The sequence below is a fragment of the Diadema setosum genome, chromosome 5 (genome assembly GCF_964275005.1).
Source record: "Diadema setosum chromosome 5, eeDiaSeto1, whole genome shotgun sequence".
NCBI classification, from domain to species: Eukaryota; Metazoa; Echinodermata; class Echinoidea; order Diadematoida; family Diadematidae; genus Diadema; species Diadema setosum.
Genome location: NC_092689.1, coordinates 26,935,884 through 26,957,691, shown reverse-complemented (window position 1 = coordinate 26,957,691; position 21,808 = coordinate 26,935,884). Strand labels below are relative to the sequence as shown.

The window sequence follows — 21,808 nt, the reverse complement described above, 5'->3', positions numbered from 1 at the left end:
TTTCACAAATTTTGCGAATCACTGTTGGACCACGAATATAACAACACATGAAAATATCTCTAACTGACAGGCACTAGTCCACTCATGATAGCCTCGGTGTCAAAATCCCAAAAACAACATCCCATGAAAATGTCCATGACCTCCTCATTCACGAAAATATCTGTTCACGAAAATAACAGCTTATACAGTACATATTTTGTGCAATTGAAAGGATAAGTCAGTATTTATTATACAATGTTGAAATCAGAGTCACTGAAGATTTGTGACATAAATAGAACTGTGGTTTAGAGGAGCAACATGTACTAAAATAAGATATGCAAACTTGGGTAGGGACAGTGCACATGAGGTGCATTAGCTGCACGTTGTATGCAGTGGTCTCAATGGTGGTTGTCCCCATGAAAATGTTATTTTTATATTTTGGTAGTTCTTTTTTGAGTCATTATTTTACATATGACGACGTAATGATAATTATTTTTAGGGCAGCTTTGAGCAGAAGAAAAACAAAACGAACAAAAAGGAGGACAGTTGCCATTGCTGGTAGTAGGACTGTGTGGATGTGTGGTTGAGCATGACTTTGAGTATTAAAGGGGAAGGCTAGTAACTGATCAGTGGGAATCAGTAGAAATGCTGGGAGATGATTGTTCCAATCCTTATGGGATTCATTGAAGAGTTCATTGTATATCTATTGTTGTGTGAAAATGATTTGCTTCAGAATGGTCTCATATTCAAGTAATGTGCAGTTTAATGCTTCCAGGTTAGCGTCCCTGGTCAGTGACGGAGCATTAATCTGCACATTACTTGAATATGAGACCGTTCTGAAGCAAATCATTTTCACACAACAATAGATATACAATGAACTCTTGAATGAATCCCATAAGGATTGGAACAATCATCTCCCAGCATTTCCACTGATTCCCACTGATCGGTTACTAGCCTTCCCCTTTAAATATGAGGAGGAGTATTTTCTTCCTCCTCAAGAGAGAGCAGCAGGGGAATGGCATTGGAATGGATGGTCAATAGGAATAATGCCTCCAGCACCCTTCGGGAAGAGGCTTAAAAAATGAATGGGTTTCTCAGGAGCCAGATTCTATGATTGAGCCATCTGGTGTTTAATGATAGTGATTTTATAATCCATACTTCATAATTGGTATAATTCATAATTAAATTTTATGATTGTTACGATTTTTATATTTTGTAATTAACTTTTATAATCTTTATGATCTTTATGATTTGTAATCAAATCTTATGATCTTGGTAATTTTTATATAAATTACAATTTTTTTGTAATAGGCCTACTTCAATATATTATATAAACTCAAATTAAATTCAACAATTTGTTTAAAGCAATTTATAATTTTGATGATTTTTTATTTGATTTTATAATTTCTACTAAAATATCATAATTTTTCAAAATTAATAACAGTAATTTTATATGGGGAACATGAATAGGTGTGGCAGATTCAGCTGGAATGTGGTCGAGGTATGAACTACACACCTCTCCATCAATTATTTTCTAAGACAGTCTGTGTCAAGCTTATGGCGTTATTTGAAGCCAGGCTTTCTTTTCGTTTACGGAGACTACCAGCAGTAGGTACTTTTATTTATCTCAAAGAGTTCCATGCGGATGTTCATGATGTGAAATGGATTTTGTTCTTATGCACGCACTGTGTGAAGTGGAAAATCAGCATGGGGCTATTGAAAAACAGTGACATAATTATGCGATAATTCTTAATCACATCTGTACAAGATTAATGCATTACCTCACATCGTTTGGATTGAATGTCCTGTAGCGTTCATATGACTAGAGTATTTATGACTTTGTAAAGATGTCGTGCTGGCTAATAAGTCTTCATAATTATTGTTTGAATGATTTATATGGCAACCGAGTTTAGGAACTCTGCCCTTTAGTCAATGACATAAAGACTTGCACATGTGGCATCCATCTTTAATAGTGTTATTGCAGTATACTTGTGAAAGTGTGAAAGCCTGTCTTCGGGAGGCCTAGAAAGACTGAGAAACCCACATGCGCCAGCTCGATCTACATCATGGATACCTCCTCAAGAGTATTAACATTGATGCACACAGACAAACATACATTTTTTTTCTTGTGATCACTTCCTGATGTAGTTAATGGATGATGTGTGCAAGCAGGGAAGCACATCTGGGTAAAGATCGCTGTTCTTTTTTTGTACTTCTGACCGCAAACTCAGCAGTGCTGACTGTCTCAAATTATGCGACTTGATTGCTTCATTCTCAGTGTACGGTGTAGGATTAAAGCTCTCGCATAACTTTAAAGTAAAATCGCAATCACGATGTGAACCAATCCTAACATCATGCTTAACAATAAGTATGATATTGCTTTGTTCATGTATCAGGCCACAAATTGTTATTGCCATGATATACATTCATTTATGAGTTGCTTATTAGCGGAGTGTGTAATTAGAGGGATAGTTATCTGTTGCTGACCAAGTATGGATATGACTGTTTGTACAGCAGAGATTCATTGATTCATTGAATCTCGTATATACCTAGAAGAGATATTGAGAACAATGAGACCTGGGTGACGCTGTTATGGCTATATAAGGTCATCTACTTTGAGTGAGGTGCTACATTTTTACGAACTTGCTTTACATTGCACATTAGGAATGGGCAGATTCAACTAATTTGTATCTGATTTCATTCACTTTTATACAATCCTTGAAGGACTAGTGCAGTTTCTGTCATAGTCTTTCAGACTTTCTTTTCATACTTTTGTCATAATTTTTATGCAGTCCTTCAGGTTTGACATTCACATCTTTTCAGAGGTTGTCTGGACAATATCAGTGTATCTTACAGAAGTGTGGAAAATCTATCAAAAGTGACAGCACGGGCCACAATATAAAGAATGCATGAATGCAGAGTAACAGCTGTCTACTTCACACTTAAAGATTAATTTTCAAATTCTGCCATCAAATTGGTATTCAGCATCATGATACTAATACCTCTGGACTTCCAAAAACAGCAAATAACATTCCTCACTTTTTAAGCTATTTCTACAAGGTATGTGTGATATTACCCGGAAGCCATAAATAGACCAAAATTCCAAGAATTCTGTTGATGAGTCCAATTTGTGCCACTTGCTTTCACTTACTAGTTTCAATGAGCTTCTTGATCTGCACAAAGTAGAAATAATCAATTGGTCTTCTGATTGACATTGCTTTGTCTGTCCTGAAAGGCTTTGATTTATATATCGACTAACAAGTAATAGGGGAGGTGGAGGGAGAAGTTAACGACCAGACATCAGATGTCAAGTCGTCTTAGTTACCGCATGATCCAACTTTTGGGGGGATGATCCCAAAAAAAGTTGGGTCGTGTAGTGACTAAGATCCTGCAAGACTTCTGGATATTGTATCTTCTTGATCTGTTTAATTTCAATATGTCCATGAGGAGTTCTATCCTGAGAAGTACGCACTTCTCAAAACACTTGTTCTCATAGAGGGAGGTTTTTTTTTTTTTTTTTTTTTTTTTCCTCCTTCTGTCTTGGGTGAGGGTTGCCCCTGACAACCAGATGGGCAGGAATCACAGCTGCCCTGGCCTACCTTCGTTGTCCTGGGCTAGTTGCTGCACCATGCGGAAGCTCCTAGACTGAGCCCCGGGGTTGGTCATGTCGGGTCGCTGGCTCTGGTAGGCCGAGGGTTGCTGCCAGGAGCTCGGGGGTGGGGGAAGGTCGTCTGCACTGGGGTGGGGATAGGGAGAGAAAGCAACGTGTGCATCATTCAGAACCAACTGACATCTTCTCTGATATGGGAAGTGTAGACAAGGAGCTAGGATGGCACATGCTCTTACAAATGACCAGAAGAGTACACAGCCTGGAATTAGGGCAGATACTTATCAAGATTAAGAAAACATTCTCTATGAAACATGGCTTACTCTGTGAATTCAAGATTGTCACTCAGATTGTTCATCTGCAGCTTCAATTGTTGATAAATGTTTAAGAACAGCTATCGGAAGATCACAGAATACTCAGAATGACTGCTTGATATTTCTTTCATATATGTTTTGAGTATGGTAATCATGTATAATTACATTCATGCAAAAAAAAAAATGGTGCAAAGTTATAGAGTATCTAGTCAAACAAGAAAGCAGTTTTGAATACTTGGTTTTGGAGACCTCCATGATTGGATAACATTTAACTATAATCCAGCTTTACAACTGTAAAGCTTATATGCATTTCCAGTGGTTTGATTTGATATGATTGCTGCATTTTTTACAAAATGAATATAACATTACAAAGTAATCTTCAAAAAATAATCATATACTGAATGAATAATATGTATACTAATCATCAATGCACATTACTAGAATGTTATATCTGGGAAGATTTTGGTTATTTTTTACAGAAATGGGTCAAACAGCTTTTGCAACGTATATGTCAAAACATCAAATTCTACAATGCCAATGTAAATGATGTAATACAATTTGTTCATTTACACCAAATTGTAACAAATGTCTCTTGCTTCCTTTTGGCCTTTAGAAGCATGTGTGTTGACAGCCATTCTATTAGGATCATGTACCTGCCAACTTAAGGCAATCATTACCACTGACAACAAGAGTGCATTCAAATGTTGTTGGCATTTCACAGTCTCGGTGCCGAGAGGGTTAAATGGACAGAGGCACCAAGGGACAGGGATGGGTTTCAACTTACTACCCAGCATTAGTTGACAGGCCCTCCGTTTGCCCTTTGAAGGAATCAGCGAGGTTCTGCGGGGAGTAAATGCCAGCAGGCGAGTTGAACTGCTTGTGGACGGGCGTCGGCCCGGTTCCTCCGCCTCCTCCACCACCTCCCGCTCCTGGGAAGAGCCTGGGTTTCACATTGTGGCTGCTCCCGGCATGTGTAAATTTCTGTGGGACAGACACCAGTGAATGTTAGCACAGTTTGCGGTTAGTGATGGTTCATCTGACCTTGAGTTTCAAACCATCAAAACAAGCAGTTGTAAAGCTAGATATCACCTACTGTATATGCCAAATATTTTGCGAGGTTTTTATTTTCGCAAATTTCGCGAGTCAGGTGCTATTAATGAAATTAAAGACACATGAAAATAATGACTCTGATCGCAATATGAATATGACACACATGTATATATTTCTCCATTCAATACAGTACTCCATGATCGTGAATTAAACACTCGCGAAATTGTCGGGAAGTCCCGATTCTCAAAAATTTAGACTCGTGAAATATATGGCGTATACAGTACTTAATGTGATCCAACTTGCTTGTACATTTCCCTTTGATGATTTAGAAACATCCTTACACTACAACAGAAAGAAATGGTTCAGGTACTATCCATGACATTGCTCACTACACCTCTGTGTCTTCACTTTCCATAATATTGCCTACTAACTTCATTTGTGACAATCTACAATACAGAACTCATAGTTGGCATAAGCTAAATAATTTAATTTCTGGTTCCTTACTAACTGACATTTTATACAGTTTCTTATTCCTCTCAATTCCCTTTTGAAACTTACCTATTGGCTTTTTTCCAAGGGGAGGGATAGAGCGGATTTCTGAAGAAAACGCAATTTTATGAAAATCCTTGATCTAAACTAAAATGTACTTTCTAATCATTCTTAAATTCAGTCACATACACATATTTTAGGCATGACTGGGCAAAGGCAAGATTTTTTTTTTTTTTTTAAAGCCATACATGAGTCTTGAGCTATAACTCAAACCTACTCAAATAGCTATAGAGTAAGCTGCATGGAAAAGTGGCTGAACTGAATTGGACCTATAGGCCACCATCTTGACACTGAATCTATTTGTTCAGTCCCTTGCAATGTCATAACCTTTCAAGAAACCTCACACCTGGCAAATATTTGGCAGTTCCCTCAAGATGACACGAATTACTAGTGCTCCCAAACCTCACACGAATCCACATTGTAACATGTCTGGCTAGCAAGGCGTCACCCCTCTTTGAATTCACACAAACGAAATCTTGAAAAATATAAAAAACCTTCTGGAATGCAAAACCATTAGGTGGAAATTAAATGGCTCTAGGGAAGATGTGCTGTTCTCCCTCATAGCTACCACTGGAGGGGAGATATGTTTCTATATAATGCGCTGAACAAAGGTTGAATCTGTGTTGTATGAATCTAGACAACATTCCTTCCCTTGACATAAATGCTCTTTTCAAATCATACCTTTGACCTGCCCCTGCCTACACAGACAATAGCGTTCACAGGAAGTAAATTGGTCTATGACTTTTTGAGTTCAATAACCGTGTTTTTCTGCCATGTGGAAAATGATTTTCGTTATGAGAGAACACTGAGTCTCAAATGAGTTTACCCGCTGCTTATGGGAATTGGGTGTGGCACATTGCATAGCTATGAGAATAACAATTTATTGGGAGTATATGGTTTAACAAACCTGCTTGTCTGCTTGGAGGGACACGCTGAAACCTTGGTCGCTCTGCTTGACTTCTGGGGCCCAGATTGTGGCCTGGGGACTCCTGAAGTGAATCAACGATAATAACAAAAGAACATCAGCTTTGTAAACTAATGTGAAACTATACTCATACTACTTAAATGAACAAAAAGAAAAGTCATTCCTAGGTCCTTTTTCTTGTGAAGGTATAAGTGGTGGGTAGATCATGAACAATATACATGTAGATCACTTTAATTTTTTCTTTAAGGGATGGTATAGTATTGGTTGAAGTGAGGATTCAGCTTTTAACATTTTGTGAAATATTTAAAAACACTCTATGGACTGTTGAGAATACAATTCAAAGGTGGTGAAATATTTAAAAAAACACTCTATCGACTGTTGAGAATACAATTCAAAGGGGAATTGAAAGTTTATTTGATGAAAATCCATTTTGAAATGACTGAAATATGCAAAAACAAAATAAAACAAAGAGAGTATAATACAAGTCGTGGTCTGTCCCATTTCATTAGAATCATTGTTTTGGGCTTGTTTTTTTTTTTATATCTCAGCCATTTCAAGACCAATTTTCATCAAATTAATTGTGAATTCCTCTAAGAATTACATGTTTTTTCATATTTTGTAAGAGGTTTCTCATTATCTCACAAACACACACACAAAAATAGTTGGAAACCTACAGCCCCATCTAAACCAAAGTTGTACACATCTGACAGAATAGAGCAAAACTGAAAAATGCAGATTACTAAGTAAATGCTTGTTGTTTATAAACTTTGGCACATCATTCAAACATGAGCGCAGAAGAGAAAAATAGTGAACAATCTTCATATCATGCAGTGTACTGATACCGGTAATTCCTCTCAGACACACACACAAACACACACATAAATAAAGTGCCTGTGTGGGCCTGCACTAAATAAGAAAAGGAAAAGCAAAGAGGGCATTTTTTTCTCTCTCTGGGGGTTTTTGAGCAGACACACTAACTTAAACAGTATTGTATACCCTTACCCTGAACGATGTATTTTATTGTATGACGGATAACATAATCTACAAGTACAGATTCATAATTTACAAGTTCAGGGTACCCTTACCCTGAACAAGGTATTACACTGTATGAAAGATAACATAATCTACAACCTGAGGTATTTGAAGATACAAATGTAATGTATGAAATAAATATCTCTTTCTTCCAACAAATAGCTTCCATGATTTACTTATCTCTCACAACCACACTATTTAGGGCTTCAGGGACGCAGAGCTTCTCTACCTTATTATGGACAAAACATTTCCTGGATTACTGTATGACACATTTCTTCAAAGATAGTGAATTATGATATCCAAAAACCGAGACAAATATATCATATTAGTTTCCAATTTAGGACAATAGTCGGCAGATTTAGGCAATCTTGGTCTTTATAGACACTTCCGTCAGTGTATAAAGCTGAGTGGTGCACACACACGCCATAACAGTGGTTGTCTCGCTGAGATAAGACGAAATTCACAGACTGGAGAGATACGAGCATGTTCAAGGATGTGACTGCAGGAAATGACTTCGCCCGCTCAGTTTGTGTACACCCATATCGAGGAACAACTTCCCTCTTCCTGTCGGCCATATCTCCTTACAGCTCACATTCGCAGACATGATTTTCAACCATTTTCCTTGGCAACTGACTTTACCCTCTCCTTACCCCCCCCCCCCACCCTCTACTGAAAAAATATGGTTTGCTCTGTTTTGATCAACTAGCTTCCTGTCGTAATTTGCAATAAAGGGAAATTACACTGCCTCCTCATGTCTCATATGCAAGCAGTAACTTGTCTGAAATTCTAATCATACTCAAGATATTACATTCCAATATGCAACAGGAAAGACAAAAAAAAAAAATGGGAAAAAAGATTCTTCAACTTTTCATTTTAGAACACCTAATCATAAAATATTAGGGAAGCTCTGCCACTTACATTGTAAGGGTTGTCAACTTTTGTATGCTTCTTGTAAGCTTTTTCTGTCTACATTCAGAACCTTGAATCTTTCTGCAGTTGTTTTATTTTCAAGAAAAGAAATCCCAAACCATAAGTGCTAATGACGAAGAATTGACATGTTTGTTGAGATACTACCTTCAAACTGATTCACGATGGCCGTTCATCATTATGGCCATTACTGTCATCTCCTACTCGTTATAATCTGGTCAAGCTGTATGGAATTTCGGCTTTTTGAGCCAAGTCCCAGAGAGGGTAAGTGATATTTGCATACAGCCTGCAGTGAGGCAGCAGTATAAAGAGGCTTAAGCCTTTCACCACCATTGCATTTTTTTTTTCTGGCATATAATGTCAGTGGCAAATTATGATGTTGACTCTAAAAGGTCACACCAGGGGCCTGTGTCTCAGAGATGTTTTTCAATTATTACACAATGCAATAATTGCAGATGACTCCAAAAATTCAATAACTCAAACCTAATTGGTTGTTTAATGGCTGCTGCCATAGTTACTGCAATTATTGTAATAATATAATTGCGGATCTCTTTTCCGAAACTGACCCCCTGGTAGGAGAATCCAGCAATTGGTATCATCTCAACCTACATTCGGCACTTGACAATGACCTAGCACATGTCCCTCCAGGGGTAACCCTGAAATATGAGGAGCAATTAAAATGGCAACTCCTAAATTCTGCACTACTAATGGTTGATGGGGGGGGGGGGGGAGAGGAAGCAGATCAGCCTGTATGATTTCTGAATTGAAACTAACCATCTTAAACACAGTCCTTGGGGATATGGGCGCTAAGTATGGGTGAAATGAGATGTTACTTCTAATCCAAGATGTGTAAGTCTATTCTATGATCACAGTAAAATCAGAGCAACATAAGCAGGTCACAGGAAATTTTTGGAATTTTTTTTAGTCCAAGTTAATGATAGAATAAAAGATTTTCTCTGTCCTTTCACAATTACCTGAAGTCAAATAATAGTGTCATGGACAATTCAGACAAAGTAACTACAATATAAACTCCTCAATGATAAAGGTTTTGACATGATTTAGTTTATTTGTGTACCGGGTATGAGCTTTTCTAAGATCTTTGACTTAAACCTTTCCCTGTCAATACCTCTTGGCATGATTCCTAAGCTCTAAGTTTTCTGGGGGGGGGTTTAATACAACTTCTTAAGTTTTCAGTCCACATATTCATTGAGGTGCACTAATTACTCATTTAGAATAGTATTTAGCATTTTGTTTTTCTTCAGAAAAAATCTTCAGTACAGACATGACACTGAACCTTTAACAGTCCCTTGAACGTAACCAGCACTAAAATCTACAAAGTCAAAGAAGCTGGCTGTGACTCTGCAGATGATATATGTAATGACAATAGACTCAGAAACAAAAGCAAATTTGAGATCAAGATCACAGTCACTCTCCAACTCTAACATTCTGTCCCCTTACAATTCAGAGATAAGAGACAAAGTTTTCTTTTTTGATACTGGCTCCTCTGGGTTTTTTCTATACTTAAAAATGACAACCACTTTTTCTGTTTTGTTGTGTTTCTTTCTTTATTCAATTTTTTTTTTTTGTTTAACCTTATACTATGGCTGATAAAATTTCTGAATGCTTCCTAGGTTTACCTAAGAGTCTGTTTCATCCAGCTAAACATATTGGGCATGTACATACACAAAGAATCATCATTTTTGGATTACAATGGAAATATTGACTATATTCACTGCCGTTCACTCTATGAAATCTCATTTACTTGCAAGCGAAGCACTTTAAATGTCCAAACTGTGCATGACCAGAGCATGACCCAAGCACCCTCACAGGGGCTTAGTGCTTAGCGTTGAACCATGAGATTAAAAAAAAAAAAGACTTTTTAAAGCATAATGTGAAGAAACATAGTGCAAGGCAAATGATTACAACTTAAGGTTGAAAAAAAAAAAAATCATGATGAACCATTTTTTGCACCACGATGTGAATCCCGACAGTCACTGATTATTTTGTGTCCACTCATCACACAAATTATTTGTTTTGTGCATCATATTTCGAACATCTATTCTTCTTTAATTGTTTCGGGTGAGTAAGAACAGGCTTATCGAAGACACATGAATCTTCAACATGATTTGTGTCATGCACATGTCCATTACTTATCATTTGACAATAGGTTTACGTGCCTCTGCAGTAGCAGCAGTCAGAGTTGGAGCTGATAAGACGCAACCCAGGAATTGTGGGAAATGTAGTCTGTGTTTATCAATAACAACTTTCGAGTAGAATCGCATTTCCTGACCCCGTACCTTAATGCTCCAGATGAAGGGGCATTTCACAAACATGATCATCCCAAGTCTGGCAAGTTCATCAACTTCTCACGGCTCTGAAATGGAGGTCTTGTCTGTCACTGCGAAGCTCCAGTGTGCCATTGGATATAGGGCTACCAGATGTTTGCATTTCTCTTTTCCAACTTATCAATATCATGCTGCCAAAATGTCCTCACCATTTCTTGAAGTATATGGATGTGAGAGCCATTTGAAAACACAGGCTACTTCATTATCAGGAGGGGAGTACACACACTAACACCACTGCTACTATCTACCTGTACATATTAAAGATCTCATTATCATTGAATTGTTGATATTAATAACAATTTGGCAATGAGCCTTCTTTGTCTGTTCCTGGCATCAATGCCATTTGAGGACATGGACGGTAATGAAGAGAGTGAAGAAAAGATAAATGCTGATAAAGTTGATCTTATACTGACCATGAACATGGAAGTGGTTGGATCTTTGTGAGAAAAAAGGACATAAATATTAACCTTATGGCTACAGCATGTTAAGTATGATAATGACTAGACATTGTCCTATATAGTTTCACTCTATAAATTCAGTGGTGGCAATCAATAGTGGTAGCCACTTGTGAGTTTAAACTGCAGTGTCTGATTTCAAGAAACACAGTTTGCATCCTGGTTGGACTTCCTGTATAATTACTCAGAAGCCAAGTCAGTTGGGTCAAAGTCGACTAACACTACTTGCGAGCCTGCTGTGCAAGTCCTTTTGTTCAGTCCATTCACATCTCCCAACAAAAAAGGAAGTGGGTGGGACCAAGATCAGTGATCAGCATTAGCGTATACATCCATTTGATAGAGGATGTATATTATATGTTCCAACTCAGAAATTTGGTTTCATCCTTGAGACATTTTTTTTTTCCTGTTTATTCCAACCAAATAGCTGGACACATCCTGGGTAATTTCAAAGAAGTGGGGTGTAATCACTGCACCATGAAATACTGATTATGTTTCTATGAAACCACTGGCTCCTTACCATGGCTACTGAAACTCACTGTAGGACAAATATTAATGGGTATACTTGACCATACGCACTTTTGGAGAAAGAAGGAAAAATTTCTATGACAATGCTATATCAAAGGACAAGTTCACCTTCATTAACATAAGGATTAAGAGAATGCAGCAATATTAGTAGAACACATCAGTGAAAGTTTGAGGAAAATTGGAAAATCGAGGCAAAAGTTATGAATTTTTAAAACTTTTGTGTTCGAACCGCTGGATGAGGAGACTACTAAGGCTCGTGATGTCACATGAGTACAACAGCATAAAGAAAATATAAAGAAAATTCAACAAATTTTCAGTTTTTTAGCATAATAAAAGAGCACTTGACTTGCCTCTTTCTAAAGGCAATGGAAATAATATTACCCATAACATATGTCAGTAACGAGTCGAAGGAATGTGTACTTTTTTCAAAAGATGAAATTTTGTGAAATTCTCTTTATATGTTCCTTATATTGTTGTACGCATGTGACATCATACACTATAGTAGTCTTCTCATCCAGCGGTGACTGCACAAAAAACTTCAAAAATTCATAACTTTTGAACGGATTGTCCGATTTTCCTCAAACTCTCAATGATGTGTTCTACTAATATTGCTACATTCTCTCAATCCTTATGTTAATGAAGGTGAACTTGTCCTTTAACTTTTCTTGAAGAGAGAGCGCTTTGCCAAATACTAGTCCACCATCAGAAAGTAACAAGGGGCATGCGCTGTCTTGAACCAAGGCTACTCTTGGCCACGAGACTCCTCATGCTCCTGAGATCACTGCATACAAGTGCCTTTGGGAGGATGCATGCAGAAATCATAGGGGAGCGATCCTGATCAGACAGCCATATAGGGAAAGTAGAGCCAATTCATCCTCACTGATATAATCTGAACATTCTCCTCTTACCAGGTCATTAATTGGGTGAGCCCATCACACCTCCCCCACCCCTTCTCTTGGGTATTGAACCCTAGACTTGCAAGAGTTTTGGCTCTGTTCACGTGCTGAATGATTCCTCTCTTAATTAAATCTCTTCTACTGCAATCTTCGATGGTACCTAGGTACACTCTTCTATTAGCCAGTGGTCCATTTTCTTTTCATTGACCTTGTTTGAATCCGTTCATTCATCTTGAGATGTGTGCTTTGTTAGTGTATCACTCAAGGCTACTTCCTGTATCCTCATATAACACTTAGATTTATTGGCCAATCACTTGATAAACTACGCCATTCCTTGAGCATTATTTTGATCTGTGATAACAAACAAGGCTGAGAACATGGCTTCCAAGATCATCAGCACAAATTACTAACCCCCTATTCAGACGCAAGCCAGTTTATACCAAAACTCGATAAAGAAACGACGTATAAAGAATCATCGTATATCCGATAGACCGTTCAGATGCTAATTTCGACCATTCCGGAAAAACCTCATATAGATGTGCAGTTTCTCACTGCGCACGTTGTTATGGTCATGAGTGATAGGTACAAGGTCACCTTTCATGCTCGCTCCCATTAAGCCCCGCCCAGTTATACCGTTCTATGGTCACCATACGTTCAGACGCACAATGCACACGATGGAATGCTGATTCGTTATCGAGTTCTATTTCGAAACAATTAATGCTCTGACCGTCGTTTTGCTATACGTCGTTTCGTTATACATCGTTTCGTTAGCGTTCAGACGTATAAATTCATCGTATAACTATACCGTTTTGGTATAGCTATACCGTTCTAGTATAAATTTTCTGCATCTGAATGCCCTGTATATCTTCAAATCCTATCACTTGACAGAGAAAAGTTGACAAACCTATAGAGATCAACAAAGAACAGCATACCTGGTACCCTAGAGCCATCTACTTCCAGAAAGTACATTTCAGTGATTTGACGATGTATCTGATATTACATTTTCATTATTTAGTGCAAGTAACAATGGGTAGAGAGTACACAGTTGCCGTTGTTGTTGGTTTTTTTCTTTAAATTGAACCCTGTAAATCAGTATCTGTTTCAATTGGAGAATTTTCAAAGCCTCTTAATACTTTACTCACATAATGTAGACCATCAAAGTTCCTGTTTCTCTCTCAAATTGGCAATCATGTAAATTCTGTGTGATTCAATGGAGATTAATTCTAAGCACTTCAATGTCATCTGTCTTGAACACAAAATACACAGTGAAATTCAGAGGTGCCAATTAAAAGATGAGATGATAATTACCACAACAAAACTACCCAGAACTTGATGGAATATAAATGAACTCTATAATTATGGACGCTATCAACTACATTATCAACATGCCAGTTGAAGGTGACTTGTACAGTGGCCTTCTTACAAAGTTAAAAGTTGAATTATATTTATCATTGTGGCTATAAAAAGAGAGGTTGATAATCATTATATGGTGATTACTTGCCCCTCTTGTTAAGAGTGGATAAATATTTATAATAAGCAGACGCAGGCATGAATGTCTACCTTAATACCAGTCAAACTAACAAAGCTGTACAACTAATCAACTACTTGGTGAGGATGATCACAAGTTTACGGATGATTGCAGAGCTCTCCTAATAGTTTTAACTGTTATTCTCAGCTCAAGAGGATTGGACAACTGTGTGGATGTGAAAGATATCAATGCATTCTTGCCACCAGGAATAAGTGGAGCACTTGACTACCTCCTCAGAATACCACAAGCTAGTCTACAGCCAACAGACCTAAACCAGGCAAGATCTTTATCTACTGGCTATCCAAATTCACCGTAGTTTCTTACTGTTGACAGATTTGTTTGGGATACCACTACGTTTTACGGAGCAAGGAAAACCCTAACAAAGATACCTGTGAATCCTTGAAGCAGTAAAGGTGTGAGACGGAACAAATCACAACTTTTCAGTTAATGTAACTTTAGCTGGAATTTTTTAAATATGTTTTGCCAATAGAAAATAAGTACATATCTTGTGAATGTGCAAATTGAGTCTATGCTTAATTTCCAAAGCACCTTCCTCTTTTCTTTCAGGTACATGCAAACATGCACAACAGATATACATACACACATTAAGATATGCATTAGAAATTTGTCAAACCTTATGCCCCACCCTCCCTTTTAGTTTACTACCAAAGCTTAAAATGACGTGATTACTGCTGCAGGTTTTGGGTGACATCTACCCATCGACACGACTGATGGTGATAATCATTATAGCGGAGGGAAGTGGTCGACTCTGAGGAAGGAAGGAAGGAAAGATTCAGCCATTACGCGAGTAGACCAGATACCACATCAGGCACAACTACATGTTTCTACAATTTTGGACAAGCACACACACACAAAAAAAAAAAGGGGGGGAGGAGAAAATCCTGTGTATAATACAGAGTATTAAACATGTCTCCTTCGCAAACATGCCTTTCAGCACAAATAGCTTCACATACTTTCTTAAGCTTTCATCAAACTTTATTCTTCATGAAAATTATTGCCACCCGGCTTATGAGAGTCTTTTACAGAAATGTACTTTCAGATGGGCTTGACAGTCTTTGGAATCTTATTGGCTAGAAGCAGATCAAGTATGAGACAAATCACTCTTATTGGCTAAATACTTTGCAATGCTGATGCATACATTTATGGGTGGGATCATGTGTTCCTCTGCAATGTAAGATACAATCAACCATGTTACAATATGTATCACACACCTACAACCATCCTCCAAACTATGTTCTCAGGTAGATTTTTTCTGAAAAGTTTTCCATGGTCAACCAGTCATAAAAATGGCCACAAACGATACAATTCAAATTCTATCTCATGTATATAGCATAAATGATTACGATATGTTCTTTCTGGTATCCATGGACTACAGTTCAACCTCGATTATCCGGCCATGTCGGGACCGGCGCTCATTCGGATAAGCGAATTGGCCGGATATGGGAGACACAATGGTAATTGCCGTCCAAGCTACCGTCCCAGTGCACTGGCAGCTAGGCAGGTAGCGTACCCCGCAACGGTGGTGTATAATCTATGCTAGCCTGCGCAAAATTGTAGTCCCTTCTTCATAAAAATAAAGTATATCTTTATGTGAAAATCATACATGTTTTACCTCATTAGATATTGAGAAACCTATCATGCACATCTTATCAAATTAGTGAAATAGATCCATGAAAGTCACTGTTTTTTCTCAATTTTTGGATGAAAAATAAAAGTCCTTCACTGCGTGAACGCGTCCGGATAATAGAGATTTCCGGATAAAAGGAGGCCGGATAATCGAGGTCGAACTGTATTATTAAAGCTTTAACACTGAGACCAGGAGATAGAAACAAAGACAGCTTTAATACGTCTTTTCTTCCTCAATCTTCTGCAGTGACCCCGATAACATAATGACATTTGATGCACTCTACGATCAATGTATTACCGGTATTTGTGCTGTGTTACTGCCTCAAAGGTCTTTGAATTCTCATTTGTTATTTGCCTTTAACTTGAAGATGCAAAGAGATACTGTTGTCACTATTCATAAGATGTAACACAATCAGCAGCATCGTATGAATGTAACACATCTTCATAGATCCTCTACTTCCATTCAAATCTATTGAGGGGTAAAGTATGCGAGCCCTGCCTCATTCCATTCTTACTGTTAACAGGTAAAGGAACTTTCTAACTCAAGTCATAAAAAGACATGCATCTATCATATCTCTAACTGCATAGTTTCATCTCAAAATTCAGTGGCTTTTGTGATCCATGGAGTGAATGACTTATGGAGGAAGTTGGCATGTGATGTAAACACCACATTTCAGGTTACAGGAAGCCTCTGAAACAACCTCCCATATCATGTGATCCATAGAACATACTATTAAAATCATAAAGATTTTTTTCTTCTAACCTCATGCAATTCACTCCGTGAGAGAGCATTATTGCTGGCACACCATCTGAGAAACAGACCTGCCCAGGTTCTAAAATTTCTATAGGTTTATTCTTATAGTTGGACTTAGTATATCATTTCATTCAAAGGGCAAAATAGCAAACCATCGTTGGAAAAATACTGGATAGACATGCCTGCGCAACCCTGGATGGCACTTGTGCTCCTCTGCCTCTAAATTAAAGCTACATATATTACGTGTATGATTGTATAATATCTTATGGGCTGATGCCTTACAAATCACACATGCACACATCTCTGAGATAACAGTGACAATTGTAAAGATAATTTTACACTAATCCCCTCCCTCACCATGTGTGTATGTCAAAGCCAGCCCCCCACCTGTCCCCCCCCCCCCTTCTTTGCTAAATCCCAAGGGGCTTGTCAACTGGCCGGACAACAGCACACACAGTAACTCCTGGGTGATGATTCAGATATGATATAAATATTGACAGAGAAGATTACAGGAGATAATCAAATTTCCTTCCGTACAATCTTTCCCAATCTGGCACTCGGGCCTCCTGTCCACTACACGTCTGCTAATAATGTGCAATGCTATAACTTCTCCCCTTCCCATGCCTCCCCTCTCTCCACCCCCTCCCAGATATTACACCTCTTCAGAGACTTTGGCAACCCTTCTGTCACAAGCTGTGATGCCAAAGAGTTGCCCTTCCTATTCCTATTGCTTAAATATTCATGCTCAAGAAGACTTTTTTCCAATCTTTTAAAAAAGCCACACTAAATTTCAGTAGAATTACAATGCCGACTCTTTGAAAGTAATATCAATAGCAACAGATAACTTGACTGACATGAATTCAAATCATGTTCATAATTTGATGGCAAATGTTGTTCTTGATGACCAGATACCTTGCCTGGGGCTTCCCTGATATGGCAACAAGTAAGGCAGTCTGGATTCCACATATTGCAATGTGTCTATCAGGAATAGATGCACTATGTATGGCTCATTGATATTTAGACCTCCCTAAATTTAACCACAGATTTTATCGCATCTACAAAGGGGCCTATCAATATACCTCCAAAAAAAAAAAGAAGAAAAAGAAAAAAAAAAACACTGGTAGCAAAACAAAACTGTTGCAAGAAAACCTGGGATCTACAAAAAATAGTCAGGTTACTATAAATATATGTTAAGAACTGCACAGACACAGGTGGGTAGGTATTACAGCTGTGGCCTACAAATTCATGTGTTTGTCTCAAAAACTTGGACATGTGCCGACTGCATAAAAACCCTAGTCATGAGAATTTAAAGACTCATCCATAAAGCTCCAAAGAGCTGGAAGCCTCTTGCAATCTTTAAAAATGTCTTGTCGGGGATACTATGATTGGTTATTAAACAAACAAACAGACCATGCTCAAAACGATTCAATTATGACATATGCACACTAAACCTGGAACGACAAAGAGCCTACCAACGTTCAGTGTTATATTAAAGTTTGTAAAAGGCCTGTTCGATTCAGACACAACTTGTATATCATACAATGTTTATTTTACATTTAAAAGACTAAAGACAAAATTTTAATATTAAAGTGCAACTTACGTTCCAGTAAGATGAATAGATCTTTGTTCATACTCATTGTCACAAATGAGAGGGCATGATGGATAGACATAGATTATGAAACTCATCAAGTCAAACTTGTGCCTTTAAAGAGATGGTATTGTTTTGGATGAGGAGGGGATTCATATTCTAACCGTTGTACGAGATAATTAGCAAACTTTTAAACTAAAGAACATGTATACAATTCCAATAGGAATTCACATTTGTTTAATGAAAATCAGTTTTGAAATGGCTGAGCTATCCAAAAACACAGTAAAACAAAGTGGTCCTAATAAAAGGTGGGTCCCACTTTTTATTAGGAATTCCTTTTAGAATTGTATGTTCCTTCATATTTCATAAATGGTCTCTCACTATCTTACGAAAGCGTTGGAAATCCGTAGCCCCATCTCAACCAAAACCACACCATCCCTTTAACTGACAGGTCCAGAGGGCTGTCAAGTATTCTTTTAAAGGAAGCTGACAGACAACAATGATGATGTCATGGAAGAAGGCGTGATCTCACAGGCCAGCTGTCTGATCCTGGGTTGATACAGTGTGGGTATCACTTACACGTACGTCATCCGGCCATTCAGAGGCCTGGAGGAGGTGCAAAATTTTTAATAGCTTTCTTCTCTCCAGGTGCGTGTTCTCACCATACCAAACAACACACATAAGATTCCCTTTAAAGCAGGCATTTCTCCACACACAGATACATTGTGTAGATTCAATGAACATTGAAAGAACAGCAAAACACTCAGAAAAATGGAAAATTGGACTGTTCTTCAGAAGTTGTGAATTCATAAGGTTTTGCTGTGATAATTTTGTATGCCATGCTCTGTAGATGTGAACTTTATGTCAGTTTGTGATGTTACAGTAGTAGAATGATAAAAAGAAATTGCAATAAAACTATTTTTCCAGGAAATCAAAGACGAACTTTAACTAGCTCTTCCACAGGGCTTAGAAAATTATATTAGCCTCAACATATCTCAGTAATGGGTTGAGGGAATAAGTGTTTCATTAATCTGTCTACTTTTGTCTGAATCCATCGCGTTTGGGGAAGCTTCTTTTTACTACAATAATGTTTGCACCTCTTTGCACTCCATCAGTAGCCTTTCCTTTTACCTTTGTTGAATAGGTTTTACTTAAAGATCATGTTTGACAGCCAGAGGGTGAATTGCACATGTCTACAATCATAATCATAAAAGCAGATATTTCAGTACTCTGAACAAACAAACAAACAAAACTTTATCATTTGGAAGCATTATAGCATTTTCAAGGAAATGAACTCAAGGAGATAAAGTGCTCGGTTAATGGCCTTCCACGTACTTGGCATAGCTTTTACCATTTACCACGTGCCAGCCATATTTCTATGGAGTAAAGACAGAATAACAGACCTGGCAGTCTTGGATTTCAAGCTAGCAGTCAAAAGTTGGATGGCTGATGGTTTGGAAATATTTCTGTTTGGCTAACATGAGTGGAGAGAACAGGATCAAATTTCAGAGGAATGACACACTAACCTCTTGTTAAAACATTTACAGAGAATAGCTCTTGTGTGCACTTCAGAAGGGACAGCTTTTATCTAAAGTGTATAGGCCTATAAGCTGCATACAAATCACTGCTATTTTCACAGTAATTCATGGAAATACCGTGATGCAACTGGGCCCCATTTTATCAAAAGATAGAATCAATTTTAAATTTCCTTACCACACAGGCTGCCATAGACTTAGAGTTGAAATCAACTATATAATCAATTTTAACTCTTCATAAAACAGGGCCCTGATAATGCAAACTCAATGGACTTGACAAGTACAATATTATTAGTTACTCATGCCACCGGTTACTTCTACAACTACTACTGTAACTTCGGTTGTACTGCCATGACTATGACTACTACTACATATAGGCCTAATCATACTAATAATAGTGATGATAATGTTAGTAATAATATTGATATAAAGGTAAAATATTAGTATTGATACTCATAATAGGATAATGAAGAATTGCAAATTATATATGAAATAATTTAGAAGATAATCAAAGGCCACTAAGCTATGACCAAACAGCATAAGATCAGAAATTTTTGGTGTGACTGCATACACTACAGCTTTGGTCATGTAGATGTCTGTGTAGTCATTTAAATCAAGTATCTTTCAGCCACCTCAACTGAGAAGTGTCAATGTTGCTATCACATCTCTTACAACATCACAATACTCATTTCATCTATCCACCACGGGCAAAAATAGATTTTTAGGTGATCCGAGCATCCTCTCGGATCACCTTCTGTTTCTGTACGGATTCTTTCTTCTTCTTTTTATTTCTCCCCAAAAGTTGTGCATCGATTAGCTCCGAAAGTCTTCTTCCTATCAATTTCAAACTTATACCATACATGTATCGTCTCCCAAAGACGGCAATCGAACTAAAATCAAAGTGATCAGTCGACCGTGACGTCACTATGACGTCATTATATGAAAACACATTCTCAATCATATCTCATTAATGGAATGGAATTTTTCAATGAAATTTACGTCACATATATTTCAAGTCAAGCGCATTCTACTCATATTCTCAAAATTCATCTATACCTTAAGACGTGCGCGTACGCGCGCGTTGAAATATTTGTATACTCAAATCGAGCTCAAATTTTTTTTGCACACGTTTCAGACCATTTGGAGCATTTTTTGAAAAATTGAAAAAATTGGACGGACGCGTACGCGCGCGCACATATACGCACGCACAGCTCATATGCAATAGAAATTTCCCATTTTTTCACACGGATCGGATGTCTGAAATGTCAAGGAATGTTTCTACCAAGTTTCAAGTCAATCCGACTCAATATGACGTCATACGGGCCCGTCAAAGTTGAAATTCCGCGCGCGCGTCAATGGCGATATACAGTGCAACAATGCCCAAAAACCGCCAATTTTAAGTCCGATTTTACTCGTCAGGATGGACGGTGACCCCCCATTTTCTTTACATATTTTGAAAGCTGATGAGTTGTACATATCATTTCATGGGTTGGCGATACTGAAAAAATGATTAAAAGATATCAAATTTCTTAATAAAGTAAAAAAAGTAAATTTTCAAAATGACGTCATCAAATTTCAAGTTCACTCGAGCGTATCTCACTTATCCTTTGCCAATTTTCACACAAATTTCAGTATGTTGTAGCTTATTAAATGCTTTTTCATTAATATAATAACAGCATTTTGATTGGATGACGGCATCACATCGTAAAAATGGATTCAAAGTATTCTTGTCAAATTTGACCAGTTTACGTGTTATCTCTATGGGAGTGCAGTTTTTCTGGAAATGAAAATTGACATGACTATCTTTATCGAGCACTATCTCACTTATGCTTCGGTGAATTTCTCCCAAATTTTAGTATGTTGTAGCTGAGACTTTGGGCTATCGTAAGTGTGCCCTTTGTTTTTTCATACGACGTCGGCATCACGTCAAAAAATTTGGTTGAAATTAAAGCTTATCTTCGATGTATTGAGATATTTCTTCCTTTCTGCAACTTTCTTTGCAATAACTCAAGAAAGAGAGCCCCTATCACCCCCATATGTTGCACATGTTTAGTTCATGTTACGTACATTATTTGATAAAATAACAACTACTTGATCGGACACCATCTTGGGTATGTAAATTAGGGTCAAAGGTCATAGATACTTCATCCTG

General features: G+C 37.7%; 1 protein-coding gene across 6 annotated transcripts in view; it reads right to left on the bottom strand.

Moving 5' to 3' along the window:
- The window catches only part of LOC140228659 (PDZ and LIM domain protein 5-like), a 107,993-nt gene that overhangs the window by 45,052 nt on the left and 41,133 nt on the right, over positions 1–21,808 (bottom strand). For all 6 annotated transcript variants that reach the window (XM_072308910.1, XM_072308911.1, XM_072308912.1 and 3 more), the window contains exons 3-5: positions 6,407–6,488; positions 4,685–4,881; positions 3,579–3,715 (exon numbers count right to left, since the gene is read on the bottom strand). In XM_072308910.1, the coding sequence (XP_072165011.1) occupies positions 3,579–3,715; positions 4,685–4,881; positions 6,407–6,488 (416 nt within the window). The remainder of the gene's footprint in view (positions 1–3,578; positions 3,716–4,684; positions 4,882–6,406; positions 6,489–21,808) is intronic.